This window comes from Natator depressus, chromosome 10 (assembly GCF_965152275.1).
Source record: "Natator depressus isolate rNatDep1 chromosome 10, rNatDep2.hap1, whole genome shotgun sequence".
NCBI classification, from domain to species: Eukaryota; Metazoa; Chordata; order Testudines; family Cheloniidae; genus Natator; species Natator depressus.
Window position 1 is genome coordinate 75,628,020 of NC_134243.1, and position 20,896 is coordinate 75,648,915.

A 20,896-nucleotide genomic window follows, 5' to 3' on the forward strand; every position below is an offset into this window, starting at 1 on the left:
GTATGACCAAGCAACAGAAAATCCATTAAAACCTGTCACTGGAAAGTCCAGTGTGAATTAAGCCCCTGATCACTTTTAGAACCATAAGTGAGTCCCAATCTAAAAGTCCCAAAGGGAAGAAGACCTTTCCACCAAGAACAAGTACTGAACTGTGTCTGAAAACCAAAGTGTTTAAGAACTGACATATCCAAGCCCACTGATGGTGGGACTCATATTGCCAGAAGGTGATATTTGTGACACTAACTGTGTGGGAGGCCTATTGTAAAGCCCTGTCAACAGGTTGAAGATTCACTCTTGTGAGGGCTCAATGACTGGGAGAAATTGTTATTGTAAAAGGAAAGCAAACGAGTCAATTTTTAAATCAACTTTTTTATAAGAAAAAAATACAGGCATTTAGTGAGGTTGGAGGATCCTGAGGGTGACAAACCTGACAAGAAGTGAGGCTTTTAAACTGAGCACTCTAACTCCTTTGTGGTATCTTCGTGATGGGATGAATTGTTGGAGCTGGCACCAACCACTCAGTGCTAGTCGTTAAAGGAGCTTGGCCAGGGTGTGACCTGATTCCCTAGGGAGAATTAAAGCCGCCTCTCCCATATATGGAAAGTGAACATATAGTGGCAGATGCAGCCTTAACTGTCTTCCGTGAGGGTCAAGTCCCCCTCTGGCTTCATGAATCTATCCCAGAATGCCCCAGGAAAAATCAAATGAAAAGTGTGATCTGCAGGGTGCTAATGTGGTTAGCTGGTTGAGGGTTTCTGATGCAATCTACAGCAAATTGTCACAGTGGGACTGCTCCTACTTCATCCTCGGAGAAGGAAGCTTCTTTCAGCAAATATGCATGCATGCCTGTGAAAACTCTGCTCCAAGAATCTGACTGAGCCTTGAGATATGGGGCTGCATATAAGTGCCTTGAGCCATCCGTGAAGCACTAAACCAGGTGCAGTTCCACTGCATAATAATGAACCGACAAAGCAGCAGCCCTGCCAGAACACTGGCCGAGAATAGACTGCACGGCTGCTGCTAACTTGTAGATCTGGTGAAAGCGAGCTTTCGTTTCACCCAATTGCCATGCCAACAGCCATTTCCGTACCTTAGCCCTCCTCGTGATGTCTGTGCTTTGGCAGCGCTGCAGCCTGTGTTCTGCATTCACCTCTCTTTATTGCCTGCCTTGGCAAACACTGTACAAAACAATCCCACCACATTCCCAAATGGCCTTACCTCCTCCACACTGCACACTGCATCCTTCCCATCCGCTGTGTGTCCAGATGTACAAAGAATCCTGTTGTTTTTCTGGCTCGCTTCTGTTTTCAGCGGTATAGTTTACAGGAATGGTGTATTCGTAATGAATTCCATAATTCTGGTCGTGAAATAACAGCACCTGGTTCAGCGGCAGAAGAAAGGCTGTTATGGCACACTGTGAAAAGCCAACAGAGCGCAGAGACGGCAAAGCAAGCCATGCTGTCTCAGGCCAACACGTTCAAAGACGGGTGCTTCAAGAAAGGCAGACAAATCCTTATTTAGGCCCTGAAAATCAAAGTGGCCTGATCTTCAGAGGTGCTGACACAAAGGAAAACCATGAGAGCTGGTGCTCAGCACTTCTGAGAAATCAAGCAACTTATGGAGGTGTCCAAAACCAGACTTCAGTGTCTAACGTTAAGTACTCAATTTTGAAAAATTTGGCCGTCGCTTTTTTTGGTGTCAAATGTGATGAGTTGGCTTCAAAACAGAATTAATTCGACAGCAGGAAACATTAAATCAGATTGACGTTCATATAGTAACTAATTAAGTTAACGATTGCATGGAATTAAGATGCCATTCATCATACGTGCCTTAATTTGTTTTGGGAAGTCAGGCTGGCTGCCAGGCCGATCTATTTATTTAACCTTCTGGAAGGAGCAGTGGGTTGGGAGAGAGAGGGGTTTTTGAGTTTAACATCATATCACTTCACACTTTCATGGCACGGGAATTTATTAATGCTGCAGAGATGCGCATTTAACAGCTTAATCAATAAACAAGTCAAATCATCACCATGGGAAATGGTGCTGACAAGAACGAGCCTGTCCTGGGCTAACTGACAAACCTCACTAATGGGATGTGACTGTCTCTCCCTACATGCAGGTATTTTCTGAAGAAAGAAAGAAGGCGCTGGGCTTTTTCACATCAGGCAGTGACATCAGTGGTTCCATCCAAGTTCTCACTTCTCCAAGGCGCCGCTGCAGTGATGCGGAGGTGTGAAACCTGCTTCTAACAGGCTCATGTATGACCTCTCCAGCCTCTCTACTCTGTGAAATTCACTAAAAGGGACCACTATAAACAAAAGGAGGGCTATAAAAGGGTGCCTCATTATTAGTCACAGTGGGCGTGGAGTTCCGATTCTACTTGGATTTACACATTGGGCCAGATTTCACTGAGTAACTTTGGTAAAAGGAGTCCCATTCGTGTAAAACCAGTGAGAGATAAGAAACAGACCCACTGCATCTTTTATCTGAATTACTGTGCTATGTAAAAGGGATAGCTCAGTGGTTTGAGCATTGGCCTGCTAAATCCAGGGTTGTGAGTTCAATCCTTGAGGGGACCATTTAGGGATCTGGGGCAAACATTGGGGACTGGTCCTGCTTTGAGCAGGGGGTTGGACTAGATGACCTCTTGAGGTCCCTTCCAACTCTGATATTCTATGATTCTATGATAAAAGATAGGCGGGAGGGCTTTACTAGCTGACTTCGGAGCACATCTATTTTCTGGACCAGATTCTCGGGGGGTGTAAATTGGAGTATCTCCTTTGAAGTTAATGGACCTATAGCAATTTACACCCAGCTGAGGATGTGGCCTCTGTGATTTTTAAAAACAGACATAATTACTATTACAACATAACCCCAGTAGCATTAACACAACGATTTGAACAGGAACCCTCCAGGCACCCACAGGTACGCTCCTTTTTGACTCTTCATTGTTCTGGAAACACATCTTCAACCCTCTAAAAAACCCCAATCAAATAGGGTTTATAAGCACCTCTGACCCGGGATGGGGCATAAAATGACTGTACATGTGCTGGAAGCCTGGACTTGAGTTTAAAGCTGTCTGAATAATTGATATTTTGGTTTAGTAGCCGAAACAAAAAAATCTCCCCAAAATTTTATTGCAGGTTGACCTGAAACAATTGTTTTTGTTTGTTTTTTCCAATTTTTTAATTTCCATCTTTTTTTAGTTTTTTTCCAAAATAAATCCCAACTAGATTTCAAAATGGAAAGTTTCATTTTAATGAAATTGAAGCAAAATGTTTTGACTGTTGTCAAATTTTTTCCAGCCAAAACTATTTGCTAAACTGGACCCAAATTTGCTAATAGTTTCAGTCAACTCAAAACTACACTTCTGTGAATAAACGATCTGAAAAATTTTGCCCAATTCCATTGGAGCTGCAGCAATTGACTCCCTGTATATCTGTACGATGAGCACTGTAAGGACAGCAGGCTCTCTGCACCGTTTAGTTAATCTCCACAGTAAACAAGTCCGGACAGAAAAGTATCTTCCATAAGGAGTCGGAAACAAAGACAAGTTTTTGCTTTGGTTACAGAGGAAACTTTGTTTTTCACATATTCTCAGGACAGAGGGAACTGCTGTGATCATCTAAACCGGCCTCCTGTACAACACAGACCATAGAACTTCCCACAATCGTTCCTAGACCTGATCTTTTTGAAAAATAGTTAACCTTCATTTAAAAACGGTCAGTGAAGGACAATCTGCCATGACCCTCGGTAAATTGTTCCAATGATTAATTATTCTTACTGTTAAAAAATGACACCTTATTTCTAGTCTGAATTTGTCTAGCTTCAATTTCTAGCCATAGATCATGTTAGACTTTTCTCGGCTAGATTGAAGAGCCCATTATTAAATATTTCTTCCTCCTTAGAGACTGTAATCAAGTCACCCCATAACCTTCTCTTTGTTAAGCTAAATAGATTGCACTCAAGTCTATCACTATAAGGCATGTTTTATTCTTAGCTTGAAGCCAAAGTTAAGGCCGCTATGGACCACATGATCATCATGTTTACAAAGCTTTCTGCAGAATCCAAAACATTAGGCAACAGTCAGCAGAGAACTCAGTTCCTGTCCTGACTTTATTTAAGACACGAGGTATGAGCAGCTCATCCTATTGCACTACGGAAAGAGTCATGTTTAAAGCATCTCTGTGCTCCGGGAGTGTTTGGTTGGCCTCTGTTGCCAAGAGGAAGTCTAGCATAGGCCTAGCTACACAAACATTCATTCATTTATCAAAGAAATATACGTACAGTAACACATTTGGAGAAATGCCCCAAGTATTAAAAAACAGCTCCTTAAATGAGATCCTTATTATCTCAGTATGGAAACAAAATGAGTGAATCTAACGGCCCATATGAAACCAATTTCATAGCCACATGCAATATGCGTGTGTGCATGTGTGTGTGTGTGTGCGCGCGTGTGTGTGTGTGTGTAAGTGTAATTGATTTCAAATGCAGGTCACAACGGATTCAGTAAGGCTTCTGGCTCTTTGTCAGTCAAGTGTGTTCCACCGTTGTTTGGACAACAGTTTTCTATTTAGAAGTAACTGGTAACCATCCTTTTCATTCTTGTGTTGAAAGAATTAAAACCACTATCCTATTTCAGGGGAAAGATTAATATTTGACTCGAGAAAAGAGTTTCAAATATATTACATGCTGTTTTAAGTGAGCTTTGTTTATTACTCTCCCAATGACTTTGGGCTTCATGTTTGTTCTAATGGTCCGATACTGGTCTCTCTCCCATCTTTAAAGCATATCTGAGGAAGGGGGAGAGAAAGGAAAAGTCACCCCTATTAATAGCTGACTGAAAAGTCAGTTTGTATTGCAACTGCTCAGAGTTATGAGCTGACCGGTCAACCACACACTGCATTTGGAACCAGTTCCTTCTTGCTGGATACGCTGACAGAGGAGAGGCGGGTGGGTCTTGGAATGGATATGAGCAACACATCTCGAAGAACAACAGTTACAAAAAGGTAAGTAGCCATTTTTTCTTCGAGTGCTTGCTCATGTCGATTCCAAGTAAGCGACTCCCAAGCAGTTCCTAGGAGGAGTTGGAGTTCACTGAGTCGCAGACTGTAGCACCGCTCTGCCAAATACAGAATCATCTCTCGCCTGCTGAGTAATGGCATAGTGTGACATAAAGGTGGGGATTGATGACCATGTCGCTGCCCTGCAGATGTCTTGCCTGGGGACCTGCGGCAGGAATGCTGCTGAGGAAGCCTGCGCTCTTGTGGAGTGTGCTGTTAATGCTGGGGCAGGTATCTTTGCTAGGTCGTGATCCATAAAAAGATCCTTTGGGATGACACTGGAAGCCCTTTCAGTCGCTCAGCAATTGTGATGAAGAGTTGTGTTGATTTTCTAAACAGCTTTGTCCACTCAGTGTAAACAGTTAACGCTTGTCTGACATCCAGGGAGTGGAGCATTTGTTCCCGGTTACTAGAATGCAGTTTAGGGAAGAACACTGGAAGAAAAATGTCCTGATTCGCATGGAACTGCAAAACTACCTTTGGGAGGAAAGTCGGGTGTGGCCACAACTGTACCTTGTCCTTATAAAAAAAAACAGTATAAGGGGGCTCGGACGTCAAGGCCTTAAGCTCAGACACCCTCTTGGCCGAAGTTATAGCCACCAGAAATGCCACTTTCCAGGAAAGATAGAGGAGAGAGCATGTTGTTAGGGGCTCAGAAGAAGGGCCCATCAGCCTTGAGAGCACCAGGTTGAGATCTCATGGGGGGATCAGCTGTCTTACTTGAGGGTACAGTCTATCTAGTCTTTTGAGGAAGCGGCCAACCATGGGGTTAGCAAATACTGACTGGCCAGCAGCACCAGGCTGGAAAGCAGGAGTTGTGTGGGTCCCCCTTTGGCACAGGCTTCAGACAGGACCCACAGGCTTTGAACCCCTGAGACCAAGGCATGCCCCGGTCCCTGGGAGGGAAAACATGGTAAGGGGAGGATCCCCAACTAAAACTTATTTTAACTATGAACTACTGAAAACTAACTAATACTAAGTTTTTAACTATTTACATATACAACAAGAGAAAGCCGACTAGGTGATTGCTTCCTGTAGTAAGAGAAGAGAGCTGCTCCAAGGACCGTCACTGGCAGTAAGAAGGAACTGAAGAGGTGGTGGGTCGGCAGGGACCTAAATGCACCATCAGGAAGGCGCGACTCCAGGGGGCTCCACAGCCAACCTGACGAATACCGCTAGGGGAAAAACCTAGCAACGACCGTGCACTTGGAATGGCCATGAGCAAGCACTCGAAGAAGAAGTACGCAATCAGGCAGCAGCAGAGACAACAACAAAAAAAGCAAATACAGTACAGTACTGTGTTTAAACGTAAACTACTAAAAAAAAGGGAGTTTTTAAAAAAAAGATTTGACAAGGTAAGGAAACTGTTTCTGTGCTTGCTTCATTTAAATTAAGATGGTTAAAAGCAGCATTTTCCTTCTGCGTAGTAAAGTTTCAAAGCTGTATTAAGTCACTGTTCAGCTGTAAACTTTTGAAAGAACACAACCATAATGTTTTGTTCAGAGTTACAAACATTTCAGAGTTACGAACAACCTCCATTCCTGAGGGGTTCGTAACTCTGAGGTTTCTACTGTATAATGAATAGGGCTTAAGGAGAAGCTTCCTAGTAATACAATTCTTATTTTTGTTGTTTTGTTGGATATTGAGAGGAAAGGGGGGGGGTTGTTTCCATTAAAAAAAGATACACAGCAATGCTCAAGTTTTCAAAATGACAACACCAGAATCTACTGCTGTGAGCCTCAACCAAGGAGAACCTTGGAATAGTCAGATCTAGCCACAAAAGGCACAGGAATCTTACACAACATTTTTACAAACCTGAGCTCATGCAAATTCATATTTTATACGGTACCCTGAGGACAGACAGTTCTTCAGTAATATACAGGCTACTTTGTAAGAGGTTTGGTTTCAGGGTGGAAAGTTTGGATCTAAGCCAAATTGTGAAGCTGACATTCTTAATGTTGAAGAAGTCACCATGGAAATTTGACTTTTAAAAAAGAGCTAATAGAAAATATAGGCCCAAGTCTTTTGTACATGTTTAGCTTTACATGCCCAAATCATGACTTTCATGAATACGTTAGGGAACTGCAGGAATCCTCAAATGTGCCCTTTTGAATACTGAGGAATAGTCTCAGTTCAGCTTTGTCACTGGCCTGCTGTATGACCTGTGCAAGTCACTCCACACCTCTTCCCTAAAAGGGGGATAACAACGCTTCCCTTCCTTTGTGAAGCATTTTGAGAGCTGCATGTGAAAAGCACCGAGAAGAGGGAAGGCTGATTAGTCTTATACCGTTTTTGTGAAAAGTTCATGGCAGTTCTGAGCTCTTCAAACAGTACAATGAAAATGAAAACTAGAACAGCGCAAAGCAGATTTAACAGGGGCCCAAAAAATTTAGGTGAGGAAAAGCAGAGAGCCGTTTGATTTTTAGCCGTGTCTAAAGAAGGGCTGGGGTAGGCAGATCCTGGCAAGAAAGTCACAGAGAAAGGAAACAGTGCCTAGAAAAATTAAAGTGGACAGAAAATAGAAGTTAGAGGAAGCAGTGCCTACTCCACAATACACTGTGCTTTCATAGCATCTTCCATCCCAGAATTGCAAAGCCCTCTGCAAACACTCATGTATTAACATCCATGGGAGGCAGGGTATTATTATCCCCATTTTATAGATGGAGAAACTAAGTCAGAGAGAGATTACATGACTCGGCCCAAATTACACACTGAGCCAGAGACAAAGCTGGGAAAAGATTCCTAATCTCTTGACCCAGGAGGTCTCTTGACTCATACAGCTTCAGTGTTTATAAAAGAACATCCTGTGTAAATAGAAAGACTACGTTGAACTGGAGCAAAGAAATGTAACAGTTCTCAATCTAGTCAATATATAAGTCAAGATGATTTGCGTGTGTAAATTGAGATACAGTGCCAAATTTGCACAGGTCATGTGTTTTGTACATACACAAAATGTGCATCTTTTATTACCTGTGTGAGAAAAAGGTAATTTAAACAGAGAAACATACACTGGTGAGAGTCAACTAGGAAGTTGAACCAATGTCCTTTTACATGTGCAAATGGTTAAGTGCACAAAACACAGAAGCCCTTGAAAAACCGGGTCCGTACCAGTTTCTTTATGTCTCATTATGTAATGTACATCACAGTATGAAGCTTCTACGGAGATTGCAAGCTGACAAAAAATAGACCTTAAGTGAGATGTAAGTGCTGCCCCTGTAACCCTGCAAAAGAAATCAGGGGGAGAAGCAATAGATTTTCCTTAAAACCCTGGGGAGGAAGCAAATAGTTTAAGTTGAACTGTGAGCTTGGATATAAACCCTTTATGTTGCATCACTTAAGAAACATAAACAAAGGATATAAAGTTACCATCAAGTGCAGTGGTATTTTAGTTGGTCCTTTGGCAGACATTTTCTCCCATAGACCCCTTCGCACGTACCGGACAGTAGTGCCTGCGATCTGAAACTCGCCAGGAAGCTCAATTTTCCAGTCGCTGTTAATGGATCTCTTACTGGAATCTTTTAAAGCTGGAAAGAATCAAACACCATGGAAGGAAATGAAAGCAATTCCATAATTAAAAGACAGACCCACAGTGATTCAGCTTCAGCCCACTTCAACTGCAAGATGCAGTAGCCTTGTACCAGATGGGAGTTTAAAGGAAAAATAAAGTATTTACTTTTAGCTGAGGAGTTACAAGGTAGCCAAACTGTGAACATTCAGCATTACAGTGTAGGCAGACATCTCGAATCACATTACAATTGCTATCATGTAACATTAACGTCATGTACGCTGGAAATGCTGAAGTTTTGCTACCTTAAAATTTTTCGGATCTGATTTCTAATGAATCAAAGTCCTCTGGATTCTAAACATCAAGACATTTTCTCTGTCACTCCACTGCCAGGAAATTAAAGGGGGGCGAGGGGTGGGAGTGGGGAGCAGTTCTGTGCAGCATCAGTTTACAAATGAAACGGAAGGAAGAATGATTACATGGTGTCCTCGTAAAGATATTACTAGTACCAGGCTAGATGGCCCAACTCTAACTTACATTAGGGGACTCCTACCTCCAGTCATCCCACTGCAATCCGTAGTGAGAGAATGACTTCTCACCAACATGAGCAACATACAATTTATCTCCTACTTAATGCATATCAGGAGAACATACATATTAAAGGGATATTGTCACAAAAGTTTATGTCCAACATTTCTCTTCTGTAAAACCAACTGGGATTACTAGGAAATTTTCTATTAACTTTCAATGAAACGAGCTTTCACTTGGCTTTAAACATAACCTTGGAGTATTGGAGCATTGTGCTAGGGCACAAGAATGCTAAAGGGACTAGATTCTGACTAGGAAAAGAATGGAACTTACGAGCTCATTTTTCTTGTTCAAGCTGAGTGAAGTGCAAACAGTAAACAGAGAGGATAGTTAGTGAACAGTCAATCAGATGCATATAATTATTTCAATAATAATCTAATATGTTATTAGTAATAAAGCTACATTTTGATGTACAGCATCATTACATTTATTTATATAGGCATGTGTATATAAACAAACTGTAACATTGCTTTACCTTTAAAATATATATATGTAAATTTTAAAATAGCACTAGTAACGAAACTGTTCTAGAAAGCAATCTTCTGTCATTTGGGATTTTGGAAATTAATGTTTCCTCCACCCAAAGCAACTACATCTTTATAAAGACTACACTCAAGTCTAAGCACTCGTTTCATAACCTTTGAAAGCTTATTGATGCCGGTAGATTAGATAAATCTAGACACTCGGATACCAAAGCAGCAAGCAAAGTATAAGACCTGGATAGAAAGGAATAGCTATTTGATCCCCTTTGATTGTCTGAGGCTTGCAAACCAGCCATAAACTAATCTCATGCTCTCCTTGAAGCTTGCAGACTTGCTGTGTCACACTTTCAAAGCTATGGAAATTGGCAGCTGTAGAGTGAAAAAGAATCAAAACACTGCTGGCTTTAAACAGACTCCTGGTTTATGAGACAAGACTTGTACATTATTATCTAGTCTGCCCCTCTTGCAACTGATTGAAGTCTGGCAGTTTAGCAGTCGGGTCCCAAGAAATTCCTGCTGAAATCAGTAAATGGTGAAATGTATTCAGAACTCCAACCATTTTCAGAGCACTCATCTTTCACTCAACTCTTACCTTTCCTCCTAAGTGCAGAAACCCAATTTTCCCCTAGTAATTTTTAAAGTTTTTCCAAAAGAATTAACTTTTGAAAAATAATTTCCTAAAACTTCCTTGGGCAAAAGGGTAACAAAACATGCTGCGTTGGTTATGAGATTTGCAAGCGGCAAAGAATATATATATTATATATATTTTTAGTTTATTTGGGGCTTCCATAATGAAGATGTTGGATGGATTCTTTAACCCAGTTCTTAGAGCTGAATCATAAGGGAGGGGTCAAAGTGTGTCGGGGGCAGGAGGAGATGGCATGTACGGTGTTCTGCCCAATCCTCAGCCAGGCGCGGGACCCTTATGGGACCATTCCAGCTAGCACAATTTAGAGTTGCCCTTAGGCTGCTCTAAATTACTTCAGAGGCCATTTTGGTCCTGGCAGACCCAGCATCAGGGAAACAGAGAAGTGGCATCCAGCCATTCCATCTACATCAAGCTTATGTTCAGCATCAAGCCGGATGTCCTGTCTGCTCTCAGGCCTGCAACATAGGGAGCTAAGGCAAGTGATGCCTTGGCAACTCTTGGTCTTGATGGAAGCAGGTCAGGCTGTAAAGGTGCAGACACAGCAGGTGATAAAATAGCCTGGTACACCAAAACCCCTTTTGAAAATCTTTGTGAGGTGTGCATGTGTGCAAATGCTGTGCAGGGCTAGACCTTTGACAGTCCTGTCAGGGCTAAATTTCCACCTGCCTGGATGTGCCTATATGCCTTGTGAGCACAAGCATCCATTTGGATGGACAGAAAAGTGCTGTTTTAGCCAGAGCCTAAAGCCCTGTAGGTTTGCTAGGTGAAATCTCTCACTGAGCTCCAGAATTGTGTCCAGACTGATGTATATACTCTCATGTCTGGGCACAATACACCAAGGCTGGATACAGGGACTCAGTTTATTAATTTGGGGCCTGATCTAAAGGCCCATCAAAGTCCTTCCCTTTACATTGATGGGATTAGCAGCAGGCCCTTTTACGGGTTAACCGCAAATCAACAAGGCCTCCATCAGTTAACAAATACCTCACAGCTCTGAGGTTATACCTATGCTGCACACTAAGTCTGGGTCTGTGGGACCCGGCCTTGTGGAGTCGGTGTTTCCAAGCCCATGCTTGAGCATCCACGTTGCATCGTAGACCTGGATCTCAGAGCCATGCTAATGGCTGCACCATGCAGACCTTCTGATTCAGGTCTGCAGCTTGACCTACGTCCACACTGCAGAATAACAGGGCCTGGACCCAAGTCTCAGAAAGTATCTCTACACAGGGATAAAACACCCAAGGTTCAGTGTGCAATGTAGACATATCCTAGGGGTCCAAACCTGTTTCCCTTTCATATCCCACTGACATTAATGGAAGGGTTGTGTACATCAGGACAGCACCATAAAGAAAACTTCTCCATAAAATAACCCAGTTGTAAAAGCAAGACAGCAGGAAGTCAGTCATTTAAAACTACTATTTAGAGGCAAAGGTATTTGGAATTTCATCTATTTCCTTCCAGAAAAGGCAACTGTATGTACAAATGCTACTTCAACTCTCCAGCTACTGAAAGACGACTCCGTCCGTGGGGATGTTGAACAACTGCAGCTTTTCAAATTAATTTTTGAGACTTCCAGATTACTGGGGAGGGAATGTTATTCCAAGGATTTGGGGATGAAAGCAAACGTACCGGGAAGTAGAGGAGCAAGCTGGCAAAGCCTGATTTTATGGGAAGAAAATTCCAGGCCACAATCTCTGTGGAGATTCAAGTGCCATGTATCCAAACTGTTTTGCCCATCCAGATACTGGGTATTATTGAGCAGAGTAGTCTGCGGGTGTTTTTCACCCACTGGATAGTTTTCTAATTTCAAGGTTAACTGTGTCTTCTGGCCAGACTGTTCTTTAATAACATTTTCTTAACCATTAGTGATTGAGACCCAGTTTATTAACTTTCTGTCAAAATTATGACTCTTGCTTCTAATTAACTAAATGAGCAGGGGTGTGACCCAAAACACAGTTGAATCAATGGAAAGGCTCCCACTTGCTTGCTTGGGTTTTGGATCAGGCCCCACCAACTAGCAAGCTCTGGAAGCCTTCGTTACATTCCATGTTGTTCTTTACTATGCTTAGAAGGTCAGGACATGAACCTCCCCGTCAATGGCAAGACATGGCTGACTTGATTTTTGGGAGTGCGGGCATTAATCTAGCATGAGTCATGTTTGTAATGACATGAGACCATTGCCTATAGACCTGCTCTTGCCTGTGGCTGCTCAGTAGTCAGGCAACATTTGATGTCCAAAATACGGCTATTACTAAGAGGTGTGCTTCAAGAAACTAGAGGCCAGATTGTCCCCTCGCACAGGAGGGGCTGAGCAGGAGGAAATTTCTGTGAGGTTCTCCTTCATGGGGATTCTTACCAAAGTGTTCTGACAGGGCGCAGAGTTTACTCCCCTGGTGGAACTGGCAATAGGTCTGGCCTCATGGATCCAGAGAATCTGGAGAAGGTTGAAAGAGATCCCGGAAGAGGGCTGGTGCCTCAACACTTTCTCTGGGTCCCTGGCATGCTCTACAGTAGAGTGTGTTATAATAGCTTTTCCAGCTGGCCACAACGCCCCACCCCCACCACAAGAGGATCCCTGTCCTAGAAGAGGGGCCACGGAAAGGCGCAACCTTAGGCTGTATTACATTTCTGGTCTGAGCTCTGTGGGGAGGAGGAAAAATGTACATCTCCCCTGACCCTGCCTGCCACCCCATGTACTCACTACCACCATGGACTGTCCACTGCTCAGCCCCAAAGGATCCAAGGTAAGTGGAGGGGTTCTAGTTACTGAGGCCCACCCCCAACTCCCTGACTGGAGTACAAGATTCTCACAAGACCATGCATAGATCGAAAGGGCACACTTAGCTCTTGGTATTTATGTGTTGCAAGCAGCACAGCTCAACAAGACTCTCCGTGGCTTGTTTGTCTAACCCCATGACATTCTTGCTCACCGATTTACAAAGTGCCTTCTGCAAACCCCAGAAAACTTTATGAAGCCCCAGAATGCCGCTGAGGGACCACTTTACCCACCACCAGAAAGCATCCCACGCTGCTGCAGACTGAAACTGGCATAAGCAATGGCTCTGAGCAGCCCTGAACAGGACCAGCTCAGGGATAATACTGTATCCAACTAAAGTCATGGGTGGAATGGAATGATCTCTATTGTAAGATGGCTACTTACTGAGATACAGAGACAAGCATGCCTACTCTTGTGAAAAGGTCCATGAGAGCTTTAATGAGCAGAAAGGCAGCATGCTGAGCTCCTGAAGACTAGGGATCAGTTCTGATTCAGAGGGAAGATCGCCCATTGCTGAAACATCAGCACTCCATGCTTAATCTCTGGGGTCTTCCATCTAGGGAATGGCCATGTCTTACTTGAGGGAGTCTTACGGTTGGCAGGCTTTGATCCCCACTTGCTAGCATCCAAGCAAAACGAGTTCTAAGGAACAGCAGAAAACATGTAGCTCTTACCGCATGGAGTGTTTTGCAAGCAGGGATTCTCAAAACATTTTGCAAAGGAGGGGAAGTATCCTTATTTCCATTTTGCAGACAGGAACACTGAGTCATAGAGAGGTGAAGAATTTGTGTACAGGGTCACCGAGCAGGTCAGAGCTGTGAACAGAACTGAGGGGGTAGATTCTCTTCTCTGCCAAGATCTGCTTGATAGTGTGGACAGGAGAGCTCAATCAGGAAACAGATTATGGTTCCCTGATCCTCAGTCAGCCCTGTCCTCAGTGTAAACTAGAGCACCTAAAGGTTACTCTAATTTATGGCAGTTGGCTGTGGTACTCCCAGGATGATATGCCTGCTGTGAATAACAGTAACATAACTCCACCTCTGACCCTGACCCTTCACCAAGGTGGGGGTGGCAGATGGTTTATGGAGTCAGCTCTGCCAGCTTTACACCAAATGTGAATTCCTGTCAGGGCCAGGCCGTGGGCACTGGTCAGTTGCTAAGTTGCAGTCAGAAACTGAGTAGTGGAGTCAGTGTCGAGGCAGGTCAGGATAGCAGGAAGTTGGGGGTCAGGCACCAAGTTGAAGGCGGGAGGTGAATAGCAGAATCAGGATATCAGGAAGTCAGGTCAGGTGCCAGGTTACAGACAGCAAGCAAATAGCAAAGTCGAGAACAAACCAGGCTCAGAAGCTGGAGTTTAGAATCTACAGCAAGCAGGGTCTGGAGCGGAAGCAGGCAGGCAGTCTGTGTGGTTGCTCAGACAGCTCTCAATGATGGCTTCCTGGTTTAAAAACTAGCAACAGCCAATCTCAATGATGGCTTCCTGGTTTAAAAACTAGCAACAGCCAATCAGTGAGCTGGAAGGGGCCACCATTCAGATCCTGCTGGGCAGGACTTCCTGCAGAACCCAGATTCATGGGGTCCTCAAGGGGAAACCAAGCCTAAGCATCCAGTGGCGATGCGGATGGTCAGTGGCTCAGAACCCCCATGGTCCCAGGTTCTAGTCCAGCAGCGGCTTACAATTTCCTTCGTTTAGGGGAATTCTCAACTTGCAGTTGTGGCCAGACTACAGCTCAAAGGGTCCAGAACAAGGACAGTGAATCTAACTCATTGTCTCCTGACTCCTAGTTCAGTGCACTATCCATGGGATCATGCTGCCTCTCAATATCAAGTCAATTATTCACAAGCATCAAAAACCTCCAGCATCTTCCCATTGCACCAGAAATGTCTCACCAATCACCAAACCAAGTCTCTTCACCTGACCTGAATCTCATGTCTTGTCTCTCTAACATTGTGATCTCTGGGAGAGAGGGAATGTGTCTACAGGAATGGTTAACTGTAAGTAGCTAGGTCAGACTACCACTGGGATGGGTTTCACTCAGGAGGTAGCAGGCATTTGCCTTGTCTCATGTGCAGGTTTTGAGGCTTAACATCATACAGTAGAGGATTAAACAAAACCAAAAAGCCCTTAACTTCTCTTTTCCTTTCAGGCTGGAAGACAGGAACTGACTAATCAACCTAATCCTAAACCTGGCATCCAGTCAGATCTTTATTTCCACTCGCAGTTCCTCCAACTCACTTCCGAGCTCATGGATGCAAGCCGCCGAGGCGTTTCCTGTTCAAGGTGGTTCTTTAGCAAGAAAGCCAGCCGAGCCAGCCAGCCAGCGTGGGTTGAATGTAGGTGGAGGGAAATTATTCCGGAACTGCTCCCAGCAAATGGAATAATGATTCCAAATTAAGCAGGGTTCCACAGTGCTGCACCCAGCCCTGAGTGGAAACGAGTCCTGATTGGACTACGCTTTATGAGTGAAACTAACACAGGGAATCTTTCCAAAGTTAGACCCTGTGTTAGAATGAGTGCAGAGCCGTTGTGCCTTATTAAAGCTACAGTGCCTGGAATTTGATTCCCCAATTATTATCTTGTTGGAGACTTGCTGTTGCTATCCTTGGGTTTAGATTAACAAGGCACTGCCCATTTCTTCCTGTCTGATCACGGACATTGGAGACAGACAGCTTTGGAAGACACAGTAAGATCCTCCTGGTTACTGAACATGAACTACAGAGCTGAAATAATGTTGGGAAACTTCAGTGTAGCAAGATCATCATCATGCACTGCAGCTGGGGGAAAACTCTCTCGTCCCTTTATGTAAAGGCACAGACATTTAAACCCATTCTGCAAAAATGGGCTGCAAGTATTGTGGGAAGATCCCTGTCTCGAGGTGTCTCAGCATTCCTGCTCCCAGGTGCAGGAGGCCAGAGATGTGCAAAAATGGAAAATACATCAGGAAAAGTTGCTTGGACCTTTATGAATCTCAAAACTGGATTGGTTCAAGTTTTGGAGGAAGATCTGTGGGAAGGAACCAGTCTCATTTTAGCTGAACTGTATTTCTTATCTTTAGAAAAGGTAGATGCATGCAGGGGCAAAATTTGCTCTCAGTCGTAGCCAAACCTATTGGTGTAGCACTTGTAGAGGTTACATCTGTGCAAGTAAGCAGGGTTACAGCATTGTAACTGAGGACCGACTTTAGCCCTACATATTCAGTGCAAGCTTCTCAGTACTAGAACTCCAGTGGATAAAACTAAAACCCCCTGATAAACATTCTATATGAATCCCATGGAAACAATCAAACAAGACTGGCTTCCAAAAGCCCAGTATTTGCAAAGCTCGAGGAAACACTGGCTCTTATTGTTCCACCAATGGTTCGATATGTCAAACATCTTATGTGTAGGCGTAATCTTCTTCCAGAAAACTGGCTGCCGCATGAGCAGAAATAATAGCAACAGTGACACATGCTTCCTACAAAGGAATGGTGGCACAAATGCCGGTTTTATAATACAAGGCACAGCCCACCTCAGAGTTGAATGACAAGGGCTGTTTTTTTCTTAATTGCATTTTAGCTTTATTCATCACGTGGTATGTATTCAAGAAGGTAGATAGGGCAGATGGGGTGACAGCCCAGGAGAAGCACTCTTGCTGAGTGTTTCTTGCCAATTCTGGTGCCATCCCAGGAAAATAGCGGAACTAGTGCAAAAATCCTAAGACACAATCAGCCTGCGAAAGCTTTCTGCAGCATCTTGTATCCTAATATTTGCAACTAATTGGCATCTAAGAAAAAGGGTTATGATGAAGGAGCACTTGGGAGTCAGGAGACCTGGGTTCCATTTGCAGCTCTGCCACTGACTCACTTTGTGGCCGTGGCAAGAGTCACATCACCTCTGTGTGCCTCATTTCCACCTTCTGTAAAAAAGAGGGCGTAAAATGGTCATTCACCTATGTGGAGTTACTACCATTCTCTATTATTTGTTCCGGTAGCACCCAAAATCAGAGAGGGCACAGTCCCTGCGCCGAAGAGCTCACCCTGGAAGAGACAGAACATGTGGATGGGAAAGGGGTACAATATCTAAGTAAGGTGGTAATTCACTGAGTGGTCGGAGTAAGACCCAAACAACCATTAATCCCAGTTTATCCCAAATGGGAATACTCTGGTGAGGAAAGGCTACAGGACCGGGCCCTAATGGAAGCACTCAGTTATTGTGCTGAGGGGAGCCAGATAAACTGACGGGTAAATAGACAGAAAATAAAGGATTCAGGGGGCGTACATGCTTATCGATAGCAACAAAAATCCTGAGGCGAACCTGCTTGGAATTTTAAACCACAAAGGTTCAACAAATGTAAGGGACGGCTTTGATTGTTCTCTTCTCCTGCCTTAACGTGACATGAAATTGTGGCACAGTGTAAAACAGTGAAAAGCTCAGCTCAGCTTGTTACCTTGCTTGCAACAGTGTTTCCACGTGACCATGAATCTATCTATATGTTTGGATGAGAGGAAGGAAGGTCCGGTGATTAGAGTGCCAGCCAGAGACTTGGATTCAATCCCCTACTCTGCCATAGACTTCTTGTGAGGCCTTGGGCAAGCCACTTAGTCTTTCTGTTCCTCAGTTCTCCATCTATGCAATGGGGATTGCAACACTTCCTTACCTCACGGGGTGTTCTGAGGATAAATGCATTAACGTTTGTGATACGAGGATGATACTATGAGGATGGGGCCATATATGTACCGTAGTAGACGTAACTATAGTGTATCTACCTCTACAGTTAGCTATAATTTACAAGGAAACTGCACAGCCCTAACTGTAGGGGTTAATAATTTTATAATGAATTTGCTGACCCTGCAAATATCCTGGGCTCCCACAGGGCCAGATCTTCCTTTCCCTTCCACAGGTGCAATGCCACTGACTTCAGTGGAACTGCAGGAGTGTAAATGAGGGGAGGACTAAGCCCATTATTTCAGTTGGCTGCCTCACAGAAATTTAGAATAAATAATATTAGTACTGGATCTATGGCTGCAGCCAGCCCATCTCGGCCTGTGGGCTAATCACAAGCTAAGCAGGGCTGGGTCTTGGATGTAAAGCAAAATGACAACCTCGTACTGCAGGGAGTGGCCCTGGCAGCATGGTAAGTGTGTTGGGGGAGTCAGCTGCATTGTCCTTCCTCACTACTAGGTTGAACTGGGTGCTATGCTCTTCCTACCTAAATGGCTGCTGTTTCATCTGAATGCCCCATTCTTCCATACTCCTCCCCCTAAACTGTTGTTGCGTGCTATTAGACAGCTCCTCTATTCCACCCCAGAGCAAAGTGCATGTCAGGGACTCGTCTACGCATGTAAAAATGCCCTGAGATTCCTTCAGGATGAACACCCCCCTATTGCTGTCCGATATTAACACGCTGAGCAAACCGCCACAGAAATGGTGAGACATCGCAATAAGAAAGAAACGTTAGCAGGCAATTCCTGCAAATGATGAACCCTGTGGCCTAACTACTCCTATTGATCATTTAGACAAAAGCTAGCTTAACAGAAGCATACACTGAGTTTAGAATCAAAGCATTTTTCTTTTTTACCCAGAAAACTGTGGGCAGGTTTATCCTCCACCACTCGGATCCGTCGAGCACCCGCAGGGATCACAGCTGCTTCAATATAACCTAGGGCAACAAAAGGGCACATGGATGAGAGTATCCCACAGCCAGCCAGAGGCATTCTGTAATTTAGTATCATCCCCCAAAAAATCAACTCCGCTCCAGCTTTTGTAATGGTTGGGAAACACTCGAAAGGTAGTAGCTGCTTTGGCAGCCAAGTTTCAAGCCAGGGCTAATCATTACAGCTTGAGGAGAGGGGGAAATGTGTATGTATTCCTTAATTGCAACTGTTCTGGCTTGTGGCTGGGCCTATTAAATCTGTTCCCTTGCATCATTTTTGTTCATGTGCGGCATCTACCGGAATACGTTAAGATCCTACTGGAAGCTGAAGCAAAGGTGTGCTTGCCAGTAGCTACAAGGCACATCATGGGAAGAGAAGTGTCAGTGCTTTGAAATGAAAACATTGGTGTCAGCTGTTCTGAAAAGGCTTTCTTTGGGATATAACCTGCATGATCATTCAGAAGAATGAGCTATCTGGGAGACTGCTAAAACTAAAACATTGCAGGAGTCGATGATGAAAACTGGTATAAATCTGTTTGCTTTCACTTGCATGTCTGTCCTTATGAAACAGTCCTATATAATTTAATCGACGACAACCTCCTTCCCTTAGAACTTTTAAACCAAGCTGCAGAATTCTACAACCAGGATTTAATTCTACAGGATAGTTTTTTAAAAAAAAATCTCTAGGACTGATCTCATTCATCAATACTTTCTATGGGCCGGATCCCTGAACTATGCCAATTTAAATCATCTGGGCATCTGACCCTCTAGGTTTGTAGAGAAATTTCTATAGAATCCTATGAAATTTCTATAGAACACAACTGGTTTTTATCCTTCTAAAATTACAACTCAGCTCCATAAGGGTTAATTGTTTGTTTATCAGAGAACATAAACGTTATTGTAAAAACATAAAAAATGATACTTGTAAGTTACATGTGGCTTATTTATTGCTTTTAAAACCCCCTCAAAAATGTTATGGTTCAATTTAGAGATGGGCAAAAACCAAAACCTCAAGACAGTGGCACTCTTGACCTTTGGCGTCATTCACGTGTAGGTTCTGCTCCAAACTTCGAGGCTCAGCCCTATCTTTAGTCTAAGTGATAGGCAAAAAGCAAACTATCTACTAATACCAAAAAGAACAAGGAGTACTTGTGGCACCTTAGAGATTAACAAATTTGTTTGAGCATAAGCTTTTGTGGGCTAAAACCCACTTCATCAGATGCATGGAGCGGAAAATACAGTAGGAAGATATATATATATACACACACACAGAGAACATGAAAAGATGCGGGTTGCGTTACCAACTTTAATGAGACAAATCAATGATCTTTTCATGTTCTCTGTATATCTGTCTATCTTCCTACTGTATTTTCCACTCCATGCATCTGATGAAGTGGGTTTTAGCCCATTAAAGCTTATGCGCAAATAAATTTGTTAGTCTCTAAGGTGCCACAAGGACTCCTCATTCTTTTTGCTGATACAGACTAACACAGCTACAACTCTGAAACCTGTCATCATGCAAGCTACTAATACCAGTGTCAAATATGAAGCAATGAGACTACCTTGGAAACCATCGTGACTAGGATTTGATTCTTTTTAATTAGCAAGATGGTTTATTTTTCAGTGTGTAACTTGGCTCCTTCTTTGGCTCTTCTCACCTTCTTTTAAAACACTAAATAGCTTATTCTGTATGCTTTACCTTCCCTTTTCTGTTATATGTACTAAGTGAGATGGCCCTATTCCAGACCTGCCCCTATAAAAATAGGACAATGCTGGAGAATCAGTAGTGTAAGAGTAGTGTTTGGGTCTATTCCTTTAGAATTCGGCAGTACTTTGGGGTTTTTTTTGTTAAATGCAGCTGAACTCCCATGGTTCTGCTTTGTTCTGGACTGAGCAAGTGAGAAAGAGCGACACACCACAGAACAAAGGGCCTCTCTCTGTGGCTGCATGGACTGTGGAGGCAGTATCCTGGGGATGTGGCCTGGATGTGGCTAGTGAATCCATCACTATATAGATCCCACACACCTAACCCCTGCCTGCAAGCCTTTCACTTATGGGTTTGCACAGGGGCCTCAGCCCATTGGCTTAACCAACCACAGTAGTGTCAATGAAGCAGCTGCATAGCCACCAGATTAATGGGGCACATGGATTCCTTCCCACTCCCAACCCCTTTTAGATCACCTGTACAAAACATTCTCACTG

The 20,896-nt window shown here is 43.6% G+C and overlaps 1 protein-coding gene across 3 annotated transcripts in view; it reads right to left on the reverse strand.

Annotated features, from left to right (window-relative positions):
- ADAMTS17 (ADAM metallopeptidase with thrombospondin type 1 motif 17) overlaps positions 1 to 20,896 on the reverse strand; it is a 259,492-nt gene that overhangs the window by 66,338 nt on the left and 172,258 nt on the right. For all 3 annotated transcript variants that reach the window (XM_074966538.1, XM_074966537.1, XM_074966539.1), the window contains 3 exons: positions 18,620 to 18,700; positions 8,429 to 8,586; positions 1,219 to 1,378 (listed from right to left, as the gene is read on the reverse strand). In XM_074966538.1, coding sequence (XP_074822639.1) covers positions 1,219 to 1,378; positions 8,429 to 8,586; positions 18,620 to 18,700 — 399 coding nt within the window. The remainder of the gene's footprint in view (positions 1 to 1,218; positions 1,379 to 8,428; positions 8,587 to 18,619; positions 18,701 to 20,896) is intronic.